We start from the raw sequence: 16,354 nt of genomic DNA, 5'->3' as shown, positions 1-16,354 counted from the left end.
TTCCTTGCCTTCTTAGCTGTTTGATGTTGTCCAGAAATACATTATTCGAGGTGGTAAATTCAGTGTCCTTCATAAGGCACCAGTTGCGACCGATGGGTGGTCATTTAGAAACCGGTTGAGCCCACTCCGGAGTGCCAGGTAGCTACTTTTGCTATACTGCTGTACTGCTCCCCCTTCCCATTTCGTACATTTCCATAAAACTGTCGGAGAAGGATCTTAAACTCTTCCTTGGCCTAGTTTGTATTCTAACAGTGCCTTGCAAAAACATTCATCCCCCTTGGCGTTTTTGCTATTTTGTTGCATTACAACCTGTAATTTAAATTGATTTTTATTTGGATTTCATGTAATGGACATACAAAAAAATTGTCCAAATTGGTGAAGTGAAATGAAAAAATTACTTGTTTCAAGAAATTCAAAAAAATAAATAACGGAAAAGTGACGCGTGCTTATGTATTCACCCCCTTTGCTATGAAGCCCCTAAATACAGTGGGGAAAAAAAGTATTTAGTCAGCCACCAATTGTGCAAGTTCTCCCACTTAAAAAGATGAGAGAGGCCTGTAATTTTCATCATAGGTACACGTCAACTATGACAGACAAAATGAGAAAAAGAAATCCAGAAAATCACATTGTAGGATTTTTTATGAATTTATTTGCAAATTATGGTGGAAAATAAGTATTTGGTCAATAACAAAAGTTTCTCAATAGTTTGTTATATACCCTTTGTTGGCAATGACACAGGTCAAACATTTTCTGTAAGTCTTCACAAGGTTTTCACACACTGTTGCTGGTAATTTGGCCCATTCCTCCATGCAGATCTCCTCTAGAGCAGTGATGTTTTGGGGCTGTCGCTGGGCAACACGGACTTTCAACTCCCTCCAAAGATTTTCTATGGGGTTGAGATCTGGAGACTGGCTAGGCCACTCCAGGACCTTGAAATGCTTCTTACGAAGCCACTCCTTCGTTGCCCGGGTGGTGTGTTTAGGATCATTGTCATGCTTAAAGACCCAGCCACGTTTCATCTTCAATGCCCTTGCTGATGGAAGGAGGTTTTCACTCAAAATCTCACGATACATGGCCCCATTCATTCTTTCCTTTACACGGATCAGTCGTCCTGGTCCCTTTGCAGAAAAACAGCCCCAAAGCATGATGTTTCCACCCCCATGCTTCACAGTAGGTATGGTGTTCTTTGGATGCAACTCAGCATTCTTTGTCCTCCAAACACGACAAGTTGAGTTTTTACCAAATAGTTATATTTTGGTTTCATCTGACCATATGACATTCTCCCAATCCTCTTCTGGATCATCCAAATGCACTCTAGCAAACTTCAGACGGGCCTGGACATGTACTGGCACTGCAGGATTTGAGTCCCTGGCGGCGTAGTGTGTTACTGATGGTAGGCTTTGTTACTTTGGTCCCAGCTCTCTGCAGGTCATTCACTAGGTCCCTCTGTGTGGTTCTGGGATTTTTGTTCACCGTTCTTGTGATCATTTTGACCCCACGGGGTGAGATCTTGCGTGGAGCCCCAGCTCGAGGGAGATTATCAGTGGTCTTGTATGTCTTCCATGTCCTAATAATTGCTCCCACAGTTGATTTCTTCAAACCAAGCTGCTTACCTATTGCAGATTCAGTCTTCCCAGCCTGGTGCAGGTCTACAATTTTGTTTCTGGTGTCCTTTGACAGCTCTTTGGTCTTGGCCATATTGGAGTTTAGAGTGTGACTGTTTGAGGTTGTGGACAGGTGTCTTTTATACTGATAACAAGTTCAAACAGGTGACATTAATACAGGTAACGAGTGGAGGACAGAGGAGCCTCTTAAAGAAGAAGTTACAGGTCTGTGAGAGCCAGAAATCTTGCTTGTTTGTAGGTGACCAAATACTTATTTTCCACCATAATTTGCAAATAAATTCATTAAAAATCCTACAATGTGATTTTCTGGAATAATACTTTTCAATTTGTCTGTCATAGTTGACGTGTACCTATGATGAAAATTACAGGCCTTTCCCATCTTTTTAAGTGGGAGAACTTGCACAATTGGTGGCTGACTAAATACTTTTTTTCCCCACTGTAAGATCTGGTGCAACCAATTACCTTCAGAAGTCACATAATTATATCGCCAGGATACATTATAGGTATAATGTATCCTGGCGCCGACAAAGATGGTGGCCTCGCGACTAGCTCTATGTTTTTTTATATATATTTTTTACATCATTACATACAGCCGGGAAAAACTATTGGTTATCAGAGCGGCGGTAACTCACCAGCATTATGACCAGGAATACGACTTTCCCAAAGCAGATCCAGCAGCCTGCTGGTTCGACATAGGAGGCGCGCACACCACCCACCGCTTCCAAGTATACTACCCGCTAATGTTCAGTCTTTGGTTAACAAGGTCGACGAACTACGGGCAAGGATTTCTTTCCAGAGAGACATCAAGGCCTGTAACATACTCTGTTTCATGGAAACATGGCTCTCTTGGGATATTCTGTCGAAATCGGTCCAGCCAGATGGGTTCTCAGTTCATTGCGCAGACAGGAATAAATATCTCTCCGGGAAGCAGAAGGGCGGAGGTGTGTGTTTCATGATTAACGACTCATGGTGTAACTGTAGTAACATACAGGAACTCGAGTCCTTCCTGTTCACCCGACCTAGAATATCTCACAATCAAATATCTCCAAAGATAATTTTCTTTGGTTATAGTCACGGCCGTGTATGTCCCCCCTCAAGCCGATATCACGACGGCCCTCAAATAACTTCACTGGACCTTATGCAAACTGGAAACCACATATCCTGAGGCTACATTTATTGTAGCCGGGGATTTTAACAAAGCAAATTTGAGGACTAGGCTGCCGAGGTTCTATCAACAAATCAACTGTTGTACTCGCGCTGCCAAAATCCTCGACCATTGCTATTCGAACTTCCGGGATGGTCATAAGGCCCTCCCCCGCCCTCCTTTCGGCAAATCTGACCACGACTCCGTTTTGCTTCTCCCTTCCTATAGGCAGAAACTCCAACAGGAAGTACCCGTGCTAAGGACTATTCAACACTGGTCTGACCAATCGGAATCCACGCTTCAAGATTGTTTTGATCACGCAGACTGTGATCTGTTCCGGGTAGCTTCCGAAAATAACTTAGACGAATACACTGAAACGGTGACTGAGTTTATCAGGAAGTGTATAGGTGATGTTGTGCCCACTGTGACTATTAAAACCTACCCTAACCAGAAGCCGTGGATAGATGGCAGCATTCGCGCAAATCTGAAAGTGTGATCCACCGCATTCAACCATGGCAAGGTGACTGGGAACATGGCAGAATACAAACAGTGTAGCTACTCACTCCGCAAGGCAATTAAACTGGCAAAACATCAGCATAGAAACAAAGTGGAGTCGCAATTCAACAGCTCAGACAAGAGACGTATGTGGCAGGGTCTACAGACAATCAGACTACAAAAGGAAAACCAGCCACGTCGCAGACACTGACATCTCGCGTCCAGACAAGCTAAAAACGTTCGCCCGCTTTGAGGATAATACATTGCCACTGACGAGGCCCACTACCAAGGACTTTGGCCTCTCCTTCTCCATGGCCGACGTGATTAAGTCATTTAAGCATGTTAACCCCCGCAAGGCTGCCGGCCCAGACGGCATCCCTAGCTGTGTCCTCAGAGCATGCGCAGACCAGCTGGCTGGTGTCTTTATGGACATATTCAATCTCTCCTTTCCCAGTCTGCTGTTCAAACATGCTTCAAGATGGCCACCATTGTTCCTGTACCCAAGAAAGCAAAGGTAACCGAACTAAATGACTATCGCCCTGTAGCACTCACCTCTGTCATCATGAAGTGCTTTGAGAGACTAGTCAAGGATCATATCACCTCTACCTTACCTGTCACGCTAGACCCACTTCAATTTGCTTACCGCCCCAATAGATCCACAGACGATGCAATCGCCATCACACTGCACACTGCCCTATCCCATCTGGACAAGAGGAATACCTATATAAGAATGCTGTTCATTGACTATAGCTCAGCATTCAACACCATAGTACCCTCCAAGCTCATCATTAACCTTGAGGCCCTGGGTCTGAACCCCGCCCTGTGCAACTGGGTCCTGGACTTCCTGACGGGCCGTCCCCAGGTGGTGAAGGTAGGAAACAATATCTCAATTTCGCTGATCCTCAACACTGGGGCCCCACAAGGGTGCGTGCTCAGCCCCCTCCTGTACTCCCTGTTCACCCATGACTGCGTGGCCAAGCACTCCTCCAACTCAATCATCAAGTTTGCAGACGACACAACAGTAGTAGGCTTGATTACCAACAATGACAAGACCACCTACAGGGAGGAGGTGAGGACTCTGGGAGTGTGGTGCCAGGAAAATAACCTCTCACTCAACATTAACAAAACAAAGGAGATGATCGTGGACTTCAGGAAACAGCAGAGGGTGCACCCCTGTATCCACATTGACGGGACCGCAGTGGAGAAGGTGGAAAGCTTCAAGTTCCTTGGCGTACACATCACCGACAAACTGAAATGGTCCACCCACGCAGACAGTGTGGTGAAGAAGGCGCAACAGAGCCTCTTCAACCTTAGCACCTAAAACCCTCACAAACATTTACAGATGCACAATTGAGAGCATCTTGTCGGGCTGTATCACCGCCTGGTACGGCAACTCTCCAGAGGGTGGTGCGGTCTGCCGAACGCATTACCGGTGGAAAACTACCCGCCATCCAAGACACCTACAGCACCCGATATCACAGGATGGCCAAAAAGATCATCAAGGACATCAACCACCCGAGCCACTGCCTGTTCACCCCGCTATCATCCAGAAGGCGAGGTCAGTACAGGTGCATCAAAGCTGGGACCGAAAGACTGAAAAACTGCTTCTTCTCAAGGCCATCAGACTGTTAAATAGCCATCACTAGCACATTAGAGGCTGCTTCTGCCTATTGAAATCACTGGCCACTTTAAGAAATGGAACACTAGTCAATTTAATAATGTTTACATATCTTGCACTACTCATCTCATATGTATATACTGCATTCTATTCTATAATAATCTACTGTATCTTAGTCCATGCCGCTCTGTCATTGCTTGTCCATATATAGTGGGGAGAACAAGTATTTGATACACTGCCGATTTTGCAGGTTTTCCTACTTACAAAGCATGTAGAGGTTTGTAATTTTATCATAGGTACACTTCAACTGTGAGAGACGGAATCTAAAACAAAAATCCAGAAAATCACATTGTATGATTTTTAAGTAATTAATTTGCATTTTATTGCATGACATAAGTATTTGATCACCTATCAACCAGTAAGAATTCCGGCTCTCACAGACCTGTTAGTTTTTCTTTAAGAAGCCCTCCTGTTCTCCACTCATTACCTGTATTAACTGCACCTGTTTGAACTCGTTACCTGTATAAAAGACACCTATCCACACACTCAATCAAACAGACTCCAACCTCTCCATAATGGCCAAGACCAGACAGCTGTGTAAGGAAATCAGGGATACAATTATAGACCTGCATAAGGCTGGAATGGGCTACAGGACAATAGGCAAGCAGCTTGGTGAGAAGGCAACAACTGTTGGCGCAATTATTAGAAAATGGAAGAAGTTCAAGATGATGGTCAATCACCCTCGGTCTGGGGCTCCATGCAAGATCTCACCTCGTGGGGCATCAATGATCATGAGGAAGATGAGGGATCAGCCCAGAACTACATGGCAGGACCTGGTCAATTACCTGAAGAGAGCTGGGACCACAGTCTCAAAGAAAACCATTAGTAACACACTACGCCATCATGGATTAAAATCCTGCAGCGCAGGCAAGGTCTCCCTGCTCAAGCCAGCGCATGTCCAGGCCCGTCTGAAGTTTTTCAATGACCATCTGGATGATCCAGAGGAGGAATGGGAGAAGGTCATGTGGTCTGATGAGACAAAAATAGAGCTTTTTGGTCTAAACTCCACTCGCCGTGTTTGGAGGAAGAAGAAGGATGAGTACAACACCAAGAACACCATCCCAACCGTGAAGCATGGAGGTGGAAACATCATTCTTTGGGGATGCTTTTCTACAAAGGGGACAGGACGACTGCACCGTATTGAGGGGAGGATGGATGGGGCCATGTATCGCGAGACCTTGGCCAAAAACCTCCTTCCCTAAGTAAGAGCATTGAAGATAGGTCGTGGCTGGGTCTTCCATAATGACAACGACCCGAAACACACAGCCAGGGCAACTAAGGAGTGGCTCCGTAAGAAGCATCTCAAGGTCCTGGAGTGGCCTTGCCAGTCTCCAGACCTGAACCCAATAGAAAATCTTTGGAGGGAGCTGAAAGTCCGTATTGCCCAGCGACAGCGCCGAAACCTGAAGGATCTGGAGAAGGTCTGTATGGAGGAATGGGCCAAAATCCCTGCTGCAGTGTGTGCAAACCTGGTCAAGACCTACAGGAAACATATGATCTCTGTAATTGCAAACAAAGGTTTCTGTACCAAATATTAAGTTCTGCTTTTCTTATGTATCAAATACTTATGTCATGCAATAAAATGCAAATGAATTACTTAAAAATCATACAATGTGATTTTCTGGATTTTCGTTTTAGATTCCGTATCTCACAGTTGAAGTGTACCTATGATAAAAAAAATTACAGACCTCTACATGCTTTGTAAGTAGGAAAACCTGCAAAATCGGCAGTGTATCAAATACTTGTTCTCCCCACTGTTCATACACACATATATATATATATATATATATATATACACAAACATACATATATATACATACATATCCTTTAAAAATATTGATTTCCCTTTATTACTTTCCAACCCCACCATCCCCTCCCTAATTGGAGTAAACTAGTGAACAACAATGCTTAGGCCTCTACTTCATGCTTATACATACTATATACATTTTATGGACACAGTCAATAATTATATTTTGTTTGTTTTTACTCCTGAACTTCCTCCGATCATTTTCATGATGTCCATCTGGTATGCTTCTATATGCCATATCTTTCTAACTGTGCTCTTTCACAAAAGCGATATAACCTATATACTTATTATGGACACAGCATCTCTTACACTAGTTATCTTGTTGTTATTAGTTGTTGTTATTAGTCCCATCCTTCAGCTCCATTCAACACCTTCCATCTATCTCTTAACACCATCCATATTGGATTTCTATTTGCCATATATTTTTCAACTGTACTGTGATGTTTTACAAAAGTTCTGAACCTTTCTATTCTCATAGTTTCTACAGTTTGTGAATTGAAAATAAACATCTTTGCTAAAAGTATTATTATATTATTGATCGATTGACTATAACTTTTCAGATCACCCAGTAGTGCTATCTGCAGGGTCAGCTCCATGCAAATATTGCAATCCTTCAGCCATTCCTGGACCTGTGTCCAGAAACAAGCTACGAATGGACAGTACCAAAACAAATGGTCTAATGAGTCTGTCTCTTCACATCCAAATCTGCAGAGCTGGGAAGATTGTATCCCCCATACAAATAACATTCTATTGGTAGCAAGAATTTTATATAATAATAAAAAAATTCTAAGTTTTGAATCCGGCGTCGTTTTGTGTATCAGTTCATAAACACTATGCCATGGAATCGGTACGTCAAAAATCTCTTCCCAACTATTTTGCAATCTATATGTGACGGCTGTCAAACTTTTGGTCCTTAAATGAAACTGGTAAACTTTTTTATTTACCACAATTTTCTTTAACCAATTATGTTCTTTAATGCAAGGCCGACAGACAAGACCTCCTTCCACTTTCCTCTTCCATTTTTGCGGTAATGCTGCAATTATTTGTTTGTAATTCTGGGTAGAGCAGACATTTCCATATGTTTTTGTTAGCTACATGTGCGACATAACTCCACCATTCCTACTGATAATATCATTTACGAAGATACCTTTTTTAAACATTTTCTAAAAAAATTACATTTTTATCAATTAGTATATTTTAGTTTAACCACAATATTTGTTCTGTCATTTCTGGAGGATTAAATTGAAATTGCAACCAACTTTCTATGGCTTGTTATAGATATAGTGACATTTGGGAGATTATTTCCTTTTCAAATACCTAAAAGTGAGGGGTTGTGATCAGAATAAAGGGAAAAAGTCCCTTCTTGAACATTGGGTGAGACAATCTTACTAATTTGCTAGAGAACCAGTTCGGATTTAAGTATAATTTTTTTATGACTGAAGTTTTTAGTGATAGGTCTAATGCTGTAATATTTAATAATTTCTGTCCTCCGAATTCATATTCATTATATAAATAGGCCCGTTTAATTTTGTCTGGCTTGCCGTTCCAAATAAAATGGAATATTTTTTTCTCATATAATTTAAAAAACTGTTCGCTAGGTGTAGGCAAGACCATAAGCAAATAGGTAAACTGGGATAATACTAAAGAGTTAATCAGGGTGATTTTTCCACAAATTGACAGGTATTTACCTTTCCATGGTAGCAAGATCTTATCTATTTTCGCAAATGTTTCTGTTACATTTTTTTGGAGTGAGATCATTTATTTCATTTGGGATATGTATTCCAAGTATATCCACATCACCATCAGATAATTTTATTGGTAAACTCCATGTAAATGTAAAATTTTTATTTTTTAGTGATCCAATACGTAATATAGTACATGTATCATAATTTGGTTGTAATCCAGAGAGGTTAGAAAATGTATCTAGATCCTATATGAGGCTGTGGAGGGATTCAAGTTGTGGATTTAAAAAAAACATGAATCATCAGCGTACAATGACACCTTTGTTTTTAAGCCCTGGATTTCTAATCCCTTGATATTATTGTTGGATCTGATTTTAATAGCTAACATCTCGATGGCAATAATAAATACATATGCCGATAGTGGACAACCTTGTTTCACTCCTCTTGACAGTTTAAAACTTTCTGAGAAATAGCCATTATTTACTATTTTACACCTAGGGTTACTATACATGATTTTAACCCAATTTATAAGAGATTGTCCAAAACTGAAATGCTCCAGGCATTTATATATAAACCCCAGTCGTACTTTATCAAATTCCTTTTCGAAGTCTGCTATGAATAGTAGGCCTGGCTTCCCAGATTTTTCATAGTGTTATATTGTTTCCAGTACTTGCCTTATATTATCTCCAATGTATTGCCCATGTAAAAAACTTGTCTGATTAGAATGAATAATGTCCGACAATTCCTTTTTTTATTCTATGCGCTATACATTTTGCTAGAATGTTTGAATCACAACACTGAAGTGTAAGGGGCCGCTCATTTTTTAAATGGACTGGATCTTTTCCACTTGTATCCTGTTTCAGTTATAATGAAATCAGACCTTCTTGAGTGTCTGATAATCTACCATTTACATAGGAGTGGTTAAAACATGCTAATAACGGTCCTCTTAGTATATCAAAAAAGGTTTGGTATACCTCGACTAGTATGCCATCCAACCCTGGAGTTTTCCCAGACTTAAAGTCTTTAATTGCATCCAGAAGTTCCTCCTCTGTAATTTCACCTTCACGTGAGTCTTTCTGTATGGCTGTTAATTTAACATTATCAATAGAATAATAATAATAATAATATGCCATTTAGCAGATGCTTTTATCCAAAGCGACTTACAGTCATGCGTGCATACATTTTTGTGTTTGGGTGGTCCCGGGGATCGAACCCACTACCTTGGCGTTACAAGCGCCGTGCTCTACCAGCTGAGCTACAGAGGACCACCATCTCTACAATTTGCTTCAATTAGAGGAGATGGAGGCGACTGAAACGAAAACATATGGTTAAAGTACTTTGTTTCCTCCTTCAAAATATAATTTGGTGAATCATGGGTGACTCCGTCATTTGTAACCAGTTTCAATAAATTCTTTTTGGTAGCATTCCTATGTTGAAGATTAAAAAATAATTTGGTGAATTTTTCCCCATATTCCATCCAGTTTGCTTTATTTTTATAATATATTACACTTGATCTTTCTTGAATAAGTTTTTCAATTTCTTTTTGTTTTTTCTCTAATTTATTCTGAGCCTCTATGTTACAGTTTTTATTGCTATCTATCTGTTCTGTTAGACCTTCTATTTCCTTTGTTAGTGTGGACTCTTTTGACCTAAATTGCTTTTGTTTTCTAGATGAGTACTGAATTGCATGGCCTCTAAAGGCACATTTAAAGGTGTCCCATACAATAAGGGGATTTGCTGTTCCTATGTTATGTCGGAAAAAATCAGTTGTAAATTCCTCTGTCCTAGTTAAAAACAAGTTATCATCCAATAGGCTTTGATTACATTTCCAATATTCTCGCCCACGTGGAAATTCAGCAAGAGTAATGTACAGTGGGGAAAAAAAGTATTTAGTCAGCCACCAATTGTGCAAGTTCTCCCACTTAAAAAGATGAGAGAGGCCTGTAATTTTCAACATAGGTACACGTCAACTATGACAGACAAATTGAGAATTTTTTTCTCCAGAAAATCACATTGTAGGATTTTTTATGAATTTATTTGCAAATTATGGTGGAAAATAACCATTTGGTCACCTACAAACAAGCAAGATTTCTGGCTCTCACAGACCTGTAACTTCTTCTTTAAGAGGCTCCTCTGTCCTCCACTCGTTACCTGTATTAATGGCACCTGTTTGAACTTGTTATCAGTATAAAAGACACCTGTCCACAACCTCAAACAGTCACACTTCAAACTCCACTATGGCCAAGACCAAAGAGCTGTCAAAGGACACCAGAAACAAAATTGTAGACCTGCACCAGGCTGGGAAGACTGAATCTGCAATAGGTAAGCAGCTTGGTTTGAAGAAATCAACTGTGGGAGCAATTAATAGGAAATGGAAGACATACAAGACCACTGATAATCTCCCTCGATCTGGGGCTCCACGCAAGATCTCACCCCGTGGGGTCAAAATGATCACAAGAATGGTGAGCAAAAATCCCAGAACCACACGGGGGGACCTAGTGAATGACCTGCAGAGAGCTGGGACCAAAGTAACAAAGCCTACCATCAGTAACACACTACGTCACCAGGGACTCAAATCCTGCAGTGCCAGACGTGTCCCCCTGCTTAAGACAGTACATGTCCAGGCCCGTCTGAAGTTTGCTAGAGTGCATTTGGATGATCCAGAAAAGGATTGGGAGAATGTCATATGGTCAGATGAAACCAAAATAGAACTATTTGGTAAAAACTCAACTCGTCGTGTTTGGAGGACAAAGAATGCTGAGTTGCATCCAAAGAACACATACCTACTGTGAAGCATGGGGGTGGAAACATCATGCTTTGGGGCTGTTTTTCTGCAAAGGGACCAGGACGACTGATCCGTGTAAAGGAAAGAATGAATGGGGCCATGTATCGTGAGATTTTGAGTGAAAACCTCCTTCCATCAGCAAGGTCATTGAAGATGAAACGTGGCTGGGTCTTTCAGCATGACAATGATCCCAAACACACCGCCTGGGCAACGAAGGAGTGGCTTCGTAAGAAGCATTTCAAGGTCCTGGAGTGGCCTAGCCAGTCTCCAGATCTCAACCCCATAGAAAATCTTTGGAGGGAGTTGAAAGTCCGTGTTGCCCAACGACAGCCCCAAAACATCACTGCTCTAGAGGAGATCTGCATGGAGGAATGGGCCAAAATACCAGCAACAGTGTGTGAAAACCTTGTGAAGACTTACAGAAAACGTTTGACCTGTGTCATTGCCAACAAAGGGTATACAACAAAGTATTGAGAAACTTTTGTTATTGACCAAATACTTATTTTCCACCATAATTTGCAAATAAATTCATTAAAAATCCTACAATGTGATTTTCTGGATTTTCTTTTCTCAATTTGTCTGTCATAGTTGACGTGTACCTATGATGAAAATTACAGGCCTCTCTCATCTTTTTAAGTGGGAGAACTTGCACAATTGGTGGCTGACTAAATACTTATTTTCCCCACTGTATATGCCAATTATATGATGGTCCGACCGCATTCTGTCCCCTATCAACACTTTTTAAACTTTTGGTGCCAATGAGAATGACATAAGAAAGAAGTCAAGACGACTAGCTTGATTGAGTCTCCGCCATGTACAGTGAGGGAAAAAAGTATTTGATCCCCTTCTGATTTTGTACGTCTGCCCACTGACAAAGAAATAATCAGTCTATAATGTTAATGGTAGGTTTATTTGAACAGTGAGAGACTGAATAACAACAAGAAAATCCAGAAAAACGCATGTCAGAAATGTTATAAATTGATTTGCATTTTAATGAGGGAAATAAGTATTTGACCCCTCTGCAAAACATGACTTAGTACTTGGTGGCAAAACCCTTGTTGGCAATAACAGAGGTCAGATGTTGTAGTTGGCCACCAGGTTTGCACACATCTCAGGAGGGATTTTGTCCCACTCCTCTTTGCAGATCTTCTCCAAGTCATTAAGGTTTCGAGGCTGATGTTCGTCAACTCGAACCTTCAGCTCCCTCCACAGATTTTCTATGGGATTAAGGTCTGGAGACTGGCTAGGCCACTCCAGGACCTTAATGTGCTTCTTCTTGAGCCACTCCTTTGTTGCCTTGGCCGTGTGTTTTGGGTCATTGTCATGCTGGAATACCCATTCCACAACCCATTTTCAATGCCCTGGCTGAGGGAAGGAGGTTCTCACCCAATATTTGACGGTTCATTGCCCCGTCCATCGTCCCTTTGATGCGGTGAAGTTGTCCTGTCCCCTTAGCAGAAAAATACCCCCAAAGCATAATGTTTCCACCTCCATGTTTGACGGCGGGGATGGTGTTCTTGGGGTCATAGGCAGCATTCCTCCTCCTCCAAACACGGCGAGTTGAGTTAATGCCAAAGAGCTCCATTTTGGTCTCATCTGACGCAACACTTTCACCCAGTTCTCCTCTGAATCATTCAGATGTTCATTGGCAAACTTCAGACGGCCCTGTATATGTGCTTTCTTGAGCAGGAGGACCTTGCGGGCGCTGCAGAATTTCAGTCCTTCACGGTGTAGTGTGTTACCAATTGTTTTCTTGGTGACTATGGTCCCAGCTGCCTTGAGATCATTGACAAGATCCTCCCGTGTAGTTCTGGGCTGATTCCTCACCGTTCTCATGATCATTGCAACTCCACGAGGTGAGATCTTGCATGGAGCCCCAGGTTGAGGGAGATTGACAGTTATTTTGTCTTTCTTCCATTTGCGAATAATCGCACCAACTGTTGTCACCTTCTCACCAAGCTGCTTGGCGATGGTCTCGTAGCCCATTCCAGCCTTCTGTAGGTCTACAATCTTGTCCCTGACATCCTTGGAGAGCTCTTTGGTCTTGGCCATGGTGGAGAGTTTGGAATCTGATTGATTGATTGCTTCTGTGGACAGGTGTCTTTTATACAGGTAACAAACTGAGATTAGGAGCACTCCCTTTAAGAGTGTGCTCCTAATCTCAGCTCGTTACCTGTATAAAAGACACCTGGGAGCCAGAAATCTTTCTGATTGAGAGGGTTCAAATACTTATTTCCCTCATTAAAATGCAAATCAATTTATAACATTTTTGACATGCGTTTTTCTGGATTTTTTTGTTATTATTCTGTCTCTCACTGTTCAAATAAACCTACCATTAAAATGATAGACTGATCATTTCTTTGTCAGTGGGCAAACGTACAAAATCAATAGGGGATCAAATACTTTTTTCCCTCACTGTATATCTCACTAGATCAGGATATATAAGCCTCCATATATCTACTAGTTCTAATGTATCCATGACATTCACGATTTCCTTAAGAGCATGAGGGTGATTTCCTTTACGGTCCATGGATCTATTTAAAATGGTATTATAATCTGCTTGCAAGGTCAATCATTTATTATATATATTTTCATAGAAGTGTGGATCATCATTATTTGGTCCGTAAAGGTTAATGAGCCATATTTGTTTATGGTCCAATAACATATTTAAAATAATCCATCTACCTTGCGCATCTGTTTGGACAATTTGCACATTCGGATCGAAATTACTGTTAATTAATATCATCACCCCTTTTGAGTTTCTTAGCCCATGGGAGAAGTATATTGACCCCCCCCCGTCCCCGTCCCCACCCCCCACCCCCCACATTCCTTTTTCCACGCAACTTCATCTAGAATTGTTGAATGGGTATCCTGTAAACAATAGATATTATATTCCTTCTCTTTGAGCCATTTAAATATTGTTATTCTTTTGTTATTATCTGCTAAGCCATTACAATCATAACTGGCTATACTTATTTCACCACAGTCTGAAATTGTTGTTTTAAACCCCTAAACTAAAATACTTACATGCCAGGAAGCAGTCCATGCTGAAGGAGATGTTATCCAGACAAATGGCTGATCCTTGTCCTGTTCCATTGTCAGTACTGAACTGGAGCCAGAACCTGAGGAGAAACACAATATGATCTTAGAACAGTAGAGACACACAACCTGGTCTTAGAACACAACATTTATGACCACAAGCTGCATTACTCAACTCTAGTATGAGATGAAGTACACTATCGGGCAAAAGTTTTAGAACACCTACTCATTCAAGGGTTTCTTTATTTTTACTATTTTGTACGTTATAGAATAATAGTGAAGACATCAAAAACTATGAAATAATATATATAGAATCATGTAGTAACCAAAAAAGTGTTAAACAAATGAAAAATATACATTATATTTGAGATTCTTCAAATAGCCACTCTTTGCCTTGATGACAGCTTTGTACAATCTTGGCATTCTCTCAACCAGCTTCATGAGGTAGTCAACTGGAATGTATTTCAATTAAGAGGTGTGCCTTCTTAAAAGTTAATTTGTGGAATTTCTTTCCTTCTTAATGCGTTTGAGCCAATCAGTTGTGTTGTGACAAGGTGGGGGGGTATACAGAAGATAGCCCTATTTGGTAAAATACCAAGTCCATATTATGGCAAGAACAGCTCAAACAAGCAAAGAGAAACGACAGTCCATCATAACTTTAACAAATGAAGATCAGTCAACACGGAAAATGTCAAGAACTTTGAGGATCGCCACAGGAATGGAAGACCCAGAGTTACCTCTGCTGCAGAGGATAAGTTCATTAGAGTTACCAGCCTCAGAAATTGCAGCCCAAATAAATGCTTCACAGAGTTCAAGTAACAGACACATTTCAACATCAACTGTTCAGAGGAGACTGTGTGAATCAGGCCTTCATGGTCGAATTGCTGCAATGAAACCACTACTAAAGGACACCAATAAGAAGAAGAGACTTGCATAGGCCAATAAACACGAGCAATGGACATTAGACATGTGAAAATGTGTCCTTTGGTCTGGAGTTCAAATTGGAGATTTTGGGTTCTAACCGCAGTGTCTTTGTGAGACGCATTGTGGGTGAACGGATGATCTCCGCGTGTGTAGTTCCCACCGGAAAAAAAATTGAGGTGGTGTAATGGTGTGGGGGTGCTTTGCTGGTGACACTGTCTGTGATTTATTTAGAATTCAAGGCACACTTAACCATTCTGCAGCGATACACCATCCCATCTGATTTGGGCTTAGTGGGACTATCATTTGTTTTTCAACAGGACAATGACCCAACACACCTCCAGGCTGTGTAAGGGCTATTTTACCAAGAAGGAGAGTGATGATGTGCTGCATCAGATGACCTGGCCTCCACAATCCCCCGACCTCAACCAAATTGAGATGGTTTGGGATGAGTCTGACCGCAGAGTGAAGGAAAAGCAGCCAACAAGTGCTCAGCATATGTGGGAACTCCTTCAAGACTGTTGGAAAAGCATTCCAGGTGAAGCTGGTTGAGGGAATGCCAAGAGTGTGCAAAGCTGTCATCAAGGCAAAGTGTTGCAATTTGAAGAATCTCAAATATAAAATATATTTTGATTTGTTGAACACTTTTTTAGTTACTACATGATTCCACATGTGTTATTTCATAGTTTTGATGTCTTCACATGAAATGCAAATAGAAATCAATTTAAATTACAGGTTGTAATGCAACAAAGTAGGAAAAACGCCAAGGGGGGTGACTACTTTTGCAAGGCACTGTATTCTGCCCCCAATGCAGATTCAAGTCTAGGACAAGATAATGACAGAGTATGTTTACTGAGTGTAGATATACTTGCAAAGAGTATATTGAGAGTAATGATATCCCTTTCTAATCCTTCCCATCCTTGACTCCAGTATTCTACTGGTATTAGTACATAAAGGACTTTAAACAGGACATAACTTAAATATTCTACTAACACAACTACATATTTCAAAAGTAACATTGTTGAAAACAACCTATATAAAGAGATGTCTGACAGTACTAGAACATGTCATAAAGACCTCATGTAGAGAATGAGTGAGTTCTGACCTCACTATAGTGTTCTATTAGAAACGGCAAATAGACAGAACACTGATGCATGGCCTCAAAGACCACAGTTTAC

The 16,354-nt window shown here is 41.1% G+C and overlaps 1 protein-coding gene across 1 annotated transcript in view; it reads right to left on the bottom strand.

Annotated features, from left to right (window-relative positions):
* LOC311102584 (ALK tyrosine kinase receptor-like) overlaps positions 1-16,354 on the bottom strand; it is a gene marked incomplete at both ends in the record, with an annotated part of 143,315 nt that overhangs the window by 87,632 nt on the left and 39,329 nt on the right. The window contains one exon of the mRNA XM_084143958.1: positions 14,244-14,338. Coding sequence (XP_084000084.1) covers positions 14,244-14,338 — 95 coding nt within the window. The remainder of the gene's footprint in view (positions 1-14,243; positions 14,339-16,354) is intronic.

This window comes from Coregonus lavaretus (genome assembly GCF_964263955.1).
Source record: "Coregonus lavaretus genome assembly, chromosome: 27".
NCBI classification, from domain to species: Eukaryota; Metazoa; Chordata; class Actinopteri; order Salmoniformes; family Salmonidae; genus Coregonus; species Coregonus lavaretus.
The sequence above is the reverse complement of the archived record's forward strand: the minus strand, read 5'-3'. Positions and strand labels throughout refer to the sequence as shown.